Source organism: Morus notabilis, unplaced genomic scaffold (genome assembly GCF_000414095.1).
Source record: "Morus notabilis unplaced genomic scaffold, ASM41409v2 Scaffold804, whole genome shotgun sequence".
Taxonomy (NCBI): Eukaryota; Viridiplantae; Streptophyta; class Magnoliopsida; order Rosales; family Moraceae; genus Morus; species Morus notabilis.
Genome location: NW_010361209.1, coordinates 554,773 through 564,013, shown reverse-complemented (window position 1 = coordinate 564,013; position 9,241 = coordinate 554,773). Strand labels below are relative to the sequence as shown.

The window sequence follows — 9,241 nt, the reverse complement described above, 5'->3', positions numbered from 1 at the left end:
GGCCTGAATATAGTAGCAAACCCTTTTATTTATTCTTCACCGCCACCCCTTGGCCCCAACGAAACATGAACAAAAGCAGCAAAATCCATTTATCAGAATTTGTAAAATCTACTGTGAAGAGTTCTATTAAAGAGATGAGAAGCACACCGACGCCTGTCTCTTAGTATATATCCAGCATCCTTCCTCTTAACATGGCTTCTGCTTTCCTCACCTGCCTTACGGGTCCTATAATAAATACCTACACATAAAAGCAACAAATAGAAATAGCCCTCGTCTGTTTATAAACCTTTCTTTTTTTTTTGGGTAAGAATTCATCTATGGAAACGAAACGTTTTTGTGCTGCATCAGAACTGTTATGAATTATTTTTGTAATGAAACAACAAAACCCAGCCTAGTATTGAGAATAGTATTGGAAACAATTTCAAGACTGTTCTCAATGCTAGATATTTAGGGGGGGGGGGGAAAGAACTCTACCGGTAGTCATTTAAATAAGGTAATAAAAAAAACGTCTAATATCAATACGTGTTTTCTACTATGAGCTTGCTTTCTAAGTCTATGGGACTAACCTTGTCAGGTGGACCCTTGGAACCTCCGATGAGAATTTCAGCACTGCAAAAATTTATGCGACTTAAGAGCTAAATACCTAGGGAGTGGTACTTCTAAAGAAAAAATGAAACAAAGAGAGAGACGCACTTGCAAGATTCTTTAATTGACAAAATGGTGGCTCCTCTTCTCCCAATAACACATCCCATCTTTCCTGGAGGAACATCGAGAACAGATAGAATTTCTTCCTCCGGAGCATTGCCGTCCATCATTAGGCTATCTACAGGGGAAAATCAGTATCACAGCTAAATTTAGTTATCACGCAAATAATAACCAACAATTAAAAACAAACCTCAAACAAAGATTTAGGTTATGTTTGGTGGGGGGAAAGAAAAATAGGAAGGAAATAAAGGCATATAACCTAAGTAAGGAAAATGAAGAGGAAGGAGAAGACCTTTCACTTGTTGTGTTGAATATTGATTCTCTAATCTCTTAAAAAACTGGGGTTGTTTGAAGCATTTGAAATCCCTCACCCAGTTCGTTCTCTCTTTTCTCTCTAGCCAAACGACCATACATCCCAAAATCCTTCCACCAATTACCCCATCTTTCTCCTGCTTCCACTTTTTCCTTCCTCCAAACAATCTCTTAAGTTAGAAAGCTACAACAACCCTCCTTTTTTTCTTTTTCTTTTTTTTTTCTTTTTGAAATGGGACAACTGAGTTCACCCATTTAGTAGTAGAACTATTTATCTACTCTTACGTTTCTCCATATCTGGATTTTCATAAGCAGCACTAGCAAATATACCTTACAGACAGCTAATCTGAGTGGAAACTTAGGCATACTATGCATATGCATTTTGTGTCAAGTATTCTATCCCATTTTAAAGGTCAAGTATACATGTGGAAGTTAAAAAACAAACAAGAATACTGTATGCAGACAAGAAGAAATCAGAAGCATTGTAAAAGTATTAAATTTAACTGCACTTTTACAAGAAATAAATTTTTGAACTTAGATGTATTTAACTAGAAAGACCTGGAACAGGAGGAAGAGATGGCCAGTCAGCATAGTCATTGTTGTTGACGCAAAAACATCTACAATAAAGAGCACCACGAACTTCAAGATACCACAATGTTCGTTGATTCAATTTGGCTGTCATCTTGTGATAGATGTAGAGAAGAAAGCGGACATCATCGGCAGCAGCGCGGACCATCAGCTCAGATAATGGCCTGTATGTCCAAAACTTGGGGTCCTGTACAGCATAAAATGAATGAATCATGACAATTGTCATTGAACAGAGAATTCTTGCAGAAAAAAGGAACACGACTTTTCAGTGAAAGCTAGACGGGAAGTCTAAACATTCGCTCAAGTCATCTACACAAAAAATGTAAGCACGTATATGAATCAACAAACCAGGGAAATAATTAACATGATGCTTACATTACATGATATGACTATAGTTAATTTCGCAGTTTACTACTGTACCATACCTTACTGTCGATGGATAATATGAAAAATAGCATACTATCTGTGATGCCTTGTTCGCAATAGAAAGAAATTATATTCATGTAAACCGTAAATAATGTACGAAAGAACATTGTCCCAACGAAATGGTTAGTGTTGAAACTAACCTGCCTTAAGAGAACACGGACTTCTTCCTTCTCAAGATAAGATATGCCTACATTTTAAATTCAAGATGAAAAACACTATGAAAGGCCAAATTTACTAGTTCAACACCATGTGAAAAAGTACTCAATAAAATATTTTAGCATGTAACAAACAGGGACATGTAATGACGATTGATGATTAAGTCACAGCACCAGTTAACATAACAAAATTTAAATCTAGAGCACAAAAATAGATTAATATTTATTTTTAAAAAAAGCCCAATAGATTCACACTTTGCCTTTAGATAGCAACTAACAACTGGAAGGTTCTGCCATCCAGAAAAGAAATAAATCTACCTTACAACCAGAAAAGCATAGATATATTAACCTAGCTAATAAAATAAAATGAATACCACAATAACGTGGATCTGCAAGGAGGCTGACAAACGATATGTAATCATCTGGAGAACGCAGTCGCCCTTCCTGCTCCTCTATCAAGGAAAAAGCAATCTGAATGCCACGAAAATGCAAAACTTTAGGCTAACTAATTAAGAACAGCGTTTATGATCAAAAATATCCCAAGAAAAAAAAAAGGTAACTGAAAGGAGGCAGAGAACAGATGCTCAGGCTGACAAATGAAACAACAAACACTCTTGGCAGGTCCACAAGAATTGATCTTAACAAATGCAATTGATAAATCAGAGCATTTCAAGCAACAAAGTCTTATGAAATCCTTTATCAAACTCAATAGAGCATGACAAATATCCCATAAACATGTAACATGCTCACCTGTGTATCCATAACATTGTTCAATTTGATGCCAAACTGGAAATACAGGGCCTAGAAAAGGAGAATAAATTCAATATTGGAACTAATATGACGAAATAACTCATGCCGAGATATGCTAGTAAAAATGAATTAGAGACCTCACTATCTCGTTTGCAATCGTGAATGACTTTTGTGATGTAACTAGACTCAAGTGCAGGCTTACATGCTTTCACAAGCATTTCTCCACCCTGAATGGCGTCGACCAAATATATAGCATCTGGAAATGCAAGCTGCCAAATAGTTTTAAAAGGACACATATGAAGAAATTATCTCAAGTGAAACAATTGTAAGACTATAATGAATTGAAATTATCGACAAAGCTTCTTAATAACGCTGAACACAAAGAGCATGAAAGTAAAATGTTGGGCTTGTTTGTTTCTGTTTCCATTTCCATTTTTCACGTTTTTTGAAGCAAAAAATTGAAAACGGGTGTTAAAAACGCGTTTGGTGTAAGTTTTTTTAAAAAACAAAAACAAAAACGTTTTTGTCGTTTTGTGGAAATCAGAAAACGAAAAAAAGCTGTTTTCATTTTCTCCATTTTCGTTTTCTTTTCCTTTTCTCTCCCGTTTTCTCTTCAGCCTCCCTCGTCTGAGTTTTTTTTTTCTGCTTCAGCCATTCTTCAGCCTTCTTGCCGGCCGAGCTGCTCCGTTCTTCTCGCCGGATTCGTTTTCTCCGGTTTCCTTCTCGCCTGACTTGCGCTGTTGGGGCTCCTCCGGTTTCCTCCGTTCTTCCCGTTCTCGTCTCGGCCTCTTCTCACCGAGGTATGGCTCTTCTCACCGAGTTATTCGTTTTCTGATTTGGTTTCCTTCCCGCCTGAGTTGGTTGAGTTTTTTTAGCTGATTTTGGAGTTTTTTTAGCTGATTTGGTTGTTTTTTTTATAAGTTTTTTTGACAATGATTTTGACTTGATATACTCAACGAAATCGGTTGATTTTCGTTTGATTTGGTTAGTATTTTGTCTAATTTTTTGATTATCTGAGTTGCTGAATTTTTTTCCGTTTTTTTTTTTTCCCTGGGAGGCCCCCGTTGGGGCTGAATCAGCCCCTGGGGGCCTCCTATTGGGGCTGACCTGGGAGGCCCCAATGGGGGCTGATAATCAGCCCCAATGATCAGCCCCCTGATGGGGGCTGATTATCAGCCCCCATGGGTGCTGATTATCAGTCCTGATGGGGGCTGATAATCAATCCTGATGGGGGGCTGATCCCATCAACCCTGATGAGGGCTGATCCCATTAGCCCTGATGGGGGCTGATCCCATTAGCCCTGATGGGGGCTGATTATCAGCCCTGATGGGGGCTGATTATCAGCCCCCATCAGCCCCAACGGGGGCCTCCCAGGGGCTGATTCAGCCCTAATGGGAGGCCCCCATTGGCGCTGTATCAGCCCCTACGTGTGTGTTCGTGTGTGTGTATATACTTTAGAAATTAACATTTATTTTAATGATGAAAGTATTATTTTAGATGTGTGATAAGGACGATAATACGAAATGGCCGACCGCAATTGAGGATTTTTATGTAGAACTGATATACGAAGAGTCAAAGATTGGGATGCAAACATCTACTATGGACAAAAAAACGTGGATGAAAATTGCTAATGAAATAGCACTTAAGTTTGGTAAGCATTTCACATCAGACCAGCTTAAAGCAAAGTGGAATAGGCTTAGACGTAGCACGAGAGAGTTTAAGACATTAATTGAAACAACAGGGTTTGGTTGAGATTCTGAGGCTAACACTGTCACAGCTGAAAAAGAAGTATGGGATTCATATGTAGCGGTAACTTTTGAGCATTAACATCTTATGTTATATGAAAGAGTTGAATTAGTTTTTGGATTGCACATGAGTATTTACTCTTGTTTTCTTTATAATCTCAGAAACATCCTGAGGCGAAGAAATTCAAGAAAGGGGGTTTGCAGAACTTTGCCCAATTTTCACAGATTTTTTTTGCGACTATTGCTACTGGACAGGGGTTAATGAATGCACATACTGCCGTTAATGTTTTGAATGCGGCGAAAAGGGCTGCCACACAACCGGAAGTGGAGGAGGAGGGTACCTGGGACTCGGATGAAGTCTGGGGTGCAGAAGACAATAGAAACAGACGGTCTCAGGGTCCTACTACTCAATCCAAGAAGAAGAGCAAGAACAATACTGCAGTTGACGCGGCTATAGAGGCTTTGGCAAAGAGTGCTACCCTACGTAGTGAGACATCTGTTCAAAAGGTTGATTTGTTTCAGCAATATTTAGCTGATAGGCAAGCCCGTACTATGGCATTAGCCGAGGCTCAGAAAGAGGATCCAACTACAAGTATTGAAACCTGTATGGATTTGCTGTATGGATATAGGGAGTATTTAGACGATAATGCGTATACTAAGGCAGCGCACCAGTTGGCGGTTGACATTTCCCTTAAGAGAATGTTTGTGAAAATGCTCGCTTGTCGTCATCTTTCATGAATTCGAGGCCTGTAGTTTAAATGATTATTGTGTTGTTTTCTTTATTTATTTCCTCTCGGACGTATGTTTTTTTTTTAAGTATTGTTGAGCATGTACAACAGATTTTCCTCTTAGACTTGTGTTTGTTAGACTTTGTTATTTGTTTTTAGTCGGATTGAATTACATTAGAGTTCTTCGTTTGATTAGTTAATGTTATATGGATGTTTGATTAGTTCCAGTCTTGGTTTATTTTTTAGGTTAATATGGATTTAGATAGTGAGAATGATGCCAGAGCTGTTGACTTTCTCCAGTCATCAGATGATGATGAACAACCACAACATTATATCCAATTATTGATGTCGATTGGAAACAGACGAACTAGGCAATCTCGGCGTAATACTGCGTTAACAGGACGAGAATATGTTTTAGAACAATTACATGGACATCCTGAAAATTTGTTTGAAATGTGTTGTATGCATCGAGACACGTTCGAAGCAATTGTTCAGTTAATTCGAGGCCGCAATCTACTGCCTTCTTCAAGTATTTCAACAGAAGAATCTCTAATGATGTTCTTAAGAACGGTTGCTCACTCAGATCGCAATAGAGAGATACAAGATAGATTTTTTCGTTATGGAGAGACAGTACACCGGCATTTTGATAATATGCTTACCGCATTGTCTGCGTTAGCACCTCAAGTTATAAAACTACCAAATATGAACATTGTCCCCCCAGAGATTCAACACAACCCTAAGTACTGGCCATTGTTTAAAGTACAATCTGACTCTGTTCATATACTACTAATATGATAAATAATTTTAAATTAATTGTAATTCACGCCTTATGTATTTTAATAGGATTGTATTGGTGCAATAGTCGGTATACACATGATGGTTGTCCCACCTGCACATCAACAGACAGTCTACAGAGGAAGAAGACATTCGTGCACTCAAAATGTAATGGCGGCGTGTAGTTTTGATATGCTATTCACTTATGTCAATACTGCATGGGAAGGATCAGCTGCTGATTTCAAAGTGTTAACTGAGACTATAAGAGATCCAGATGACCCATTCTTGGCGCCACCCCCCCAAAATATTACGTTGTGGATTCCGGTTACAGCAACACGCAAGGCCTTTTGGCACTATTTCGTGGTCAGATGTACCATATTCAACAGTTTATAAATGGTGGTCAACCAACGGGACCACAAGAGTTATTCAATTATTATCACTCTTCACTGTGTAATTGCATAGAGAGGTACTTTGGGGTCTAGAAAGCAATATTTAAAATTCTTAGGCATATGACCAATTATTGGATGCCAAGACAAAATGTTATACCAATAGCTTGTTGTGTGATCCACAATTTAATTAAAACGCACGCGCGAGATGATCCTCTATTTATACAATATAAGGTCGATTTGCCCGTAGAAGATATTGAGGGAGAACAAGAAGGGCAACAGGAACAACAACATGGTATGGATGCACAAGAAGCAGAAACATCTGAAATGGGCGGTCGGCAACAACGTAATTACATGGTTAATTTTAAGGATCGTCTAGCTAATCAAATGTGGAATTCGTATAAGCGACAATAATTTAAGCTAATATTGTAATTTTCATATTTTATTAATTATTAGTGTTTTTATTTGTGATTCAATTATTATTTATTTAATATATTAAATACTATTACATGTTTTCAAAAATGAAACCACTAAACGCAGTTTCAGTTTTTTTTAAAACTGAAATCAATCTCTAAATAAAACTACCAAACGCATTTTCAGAAATAATTCAAAAATAAAAATGAAAACGTTTTCATTTTCATTTTCGTGCAGAAAATAAAAACGTTTTGGAACCAATTCCAAACGCACCCGTTGTTTACCTGCATTATACAGAGTGTTCCATGGCGACACAGATCAACTCCCTCGCAATCGAAACCAATGACCAACTGCCTTTCAGATGACGGGTGCAGAAACTCAGGGGGAAGTTGAGAGGCATGAGTAACGATGTGAACAGGAACTTCGGATAAATGAGCTTCATGTTTTAGGGGCGTCTCATCTGTAATACACCAGGAGGGTAAAAAAAAAAAGGACTTTTAATTTATGAAACTTGACCATCCTGGAAAAGAGAAAAGAACATGAAATTCGTATCCAGCCAAATCATGAAAGTTACATATGTTAATTAACATTTAGAACCAACAAAAATAGTACACAAATCGACTTGCAAACCAATATATTTATTATCTCTAGTTCGTTTTTACTCGTCCTAAGCCAACTGATGTAATCAAAGGCATAATCAAAAATAGTTTATTAGAAAGGGAAGATAGTGAAATTTGAAGAAAATACAAGCATATAATTTCAAACCAAAAACCAGCCCGAAGGGTAAATTATGTGCAGATGCAGATAGAGAGAGCGCAAACGAGGAATAGCTGTAAACAATCTGCGAGAGATATCGACGGAAATTGAACAATAACCAATCATTCGACCGTCAATCTTCCAGTTGATTGCCGTAATAGAGGAACAATCACAAGTTGTTTAATTCGAAAGTGATAAGAATAGTAAACATAGGTGAAATTTTGATGAAAGACGGGCAATCCCAACTTCAATTCAAAAACCAGCACAAAGCGTAAATTCTATGTGTGTGTGTGTGTGTGTGAGAGAGAGAGAGAGAGAGGAGTAGCAATACATAGTATAAGAAGAAAATCTACTGAAATTGAGCAAGAGAAAGTAATTCGATCGTCAATTATCCATTTGATTGTCGAGAAACTTAGGATTTGAAACGGAAAGGGGAAATCCGAATTGACAATCCGAAATACGTTTTGCTTTTGTTCAGTTAGTAACAATATTCCTCGGAGACTAAACCAGACAGTAAGCGATCCGATCTCTCAGGTTAGAACAAACAAAAAGAACTCTTCCATGACTCGAAGACATGTTCTCGACAGCCAAACAGACCAAACCATAGGCGTTTCCGAACCAAAAAGGCTACGAAAACGACGTTCCGAAGAAACCGAATCAACGAAATGGTAATTGGATTCTAAACAACAGAAAACTTGAGATTGTGCAAGAAAAATCTGGAATTGGATCGAAGGTAAAGAAGAGAAAGAAAGAGAAATACCAGAGAGCGAGGGGAGAGGAATGTGCGTCTGATAAGGAGAAGGTACAGAGGCCATGCGATCGGGGCATCCAAACAAATCAGAGCTGCTTCGTCAAACCTTCGGGTCATTATATCCATTTCTACTTTCCTCAAGAGGACATGGGCATCTATCGCATGTGGAAGGCAACACGGCATAACTATCTTATTTCTTCTTTTTTTTTTTCCATTGCATTCCTTAAAAATAATAATAATAAACTTTCCACGTCATTCCTATGCTAAGTAACCTGAAAGGATACTTATCATTTCAATATTTTGTAATTTTCTGATTTGTTATATTGATATTCCTCTATTTCTATAATTACATTGTGTATCTTCTAATTTTAAAATAGGTCATCTAAATATTTTAAGGCTTTTTTTAGACAAGTGAAGGATAAATTCAATTTCGTATCGTTTGTTATAACAAAACATATCATCAGTATCATGCATTTTAAGAATAAATCTGTTATCCCCTCTTAATTGTCTCAATTGCTCTCTCTCCAATCACAATTTGCCACATCCATCTAAAATAACAGAGTTAAATGTTAACGTTTTTCTGGTTCTTCTCTCTTAAAAAAAATAAAACCTTTAAAAAAAACTCCTCTTGGCTCTTTTGTCCTTTCCCTTTATATTTTATAAAGACTAAGTAGTTGTTTAGTTAGGGGATTCGTACCCTGATTCGAATCATGATTCGTGATTCGCTACAATATTTATAAAAATACACGTA

At 37.4% G+C, this 9,241-nt stretch overlaps 1 protein-coding gene across 2 annotated transcripts; it reads right to left on the bottom strand.

Moving 5' to 3' along the window:
- On the bottom strand, positions 1-8,604 carry LOC21402483 (piRNA biogenesis protein EXD1). 2 transcript variants are annotated; one of them, XM_010098803.2, is made up of 10 exons: positions 8,500-8,603; positions 7,268-7,443; positions 3,074-3,205; positions 2,937-2,987; positions 2,561-2,657; positions 2,172-2,218; positions 1,576-1,792; positions 694-823; positions 567-609; positions 1-238 (listed from the first exon to the last, which is right to left on the bottom strand). In XM_010098803.2, the coding sequence occupies exons 1-10, from the start codon at positions 8,552-8,554 to the stop codon at positions 161-163; spliced, it is 1,026 nt and encodes a 341-aa protein (XP_010097105.2). In that variant the 5' UTR covers positions 8,555-8,603; the 3' UTR covers positions 1-160. The 2 variants fall into 2 exon arrangements, with proteins under 2 accessions (XP_010097105.2, XP_024021810.1); XM_024166042.1 differs by lacking the exon at positions 2,937-2,987 and having other exon boundaries at positions 8,500-8,604.
- Between the last annotated feature and the right edge of the window lie 637 nt (positions 8,605-9,241).

Coding starts and splice junctions, on each gene's coding strand:
- LOC21402483 (XM_010098803.2), bottom strand. CDS start 8,554: ATGGCCTCTGTACCTTCTCCTTATCAGACGCACATTCCTCTCCCCTCG. Junction 2,658..2,936: donor ACAATGTTATGGATACACAG/GTGAGCATGTTA, acceptor CGTGGCATTCAG/ATTGCTTTTTCCTTGATAGA. Junction 2,219..2,560: donor TGCAGATCCACGTTATTGTG/GTATTCATTTTA, acceptor TTTAAAATGTAG/GCATATCTTATCTTGAGAAG.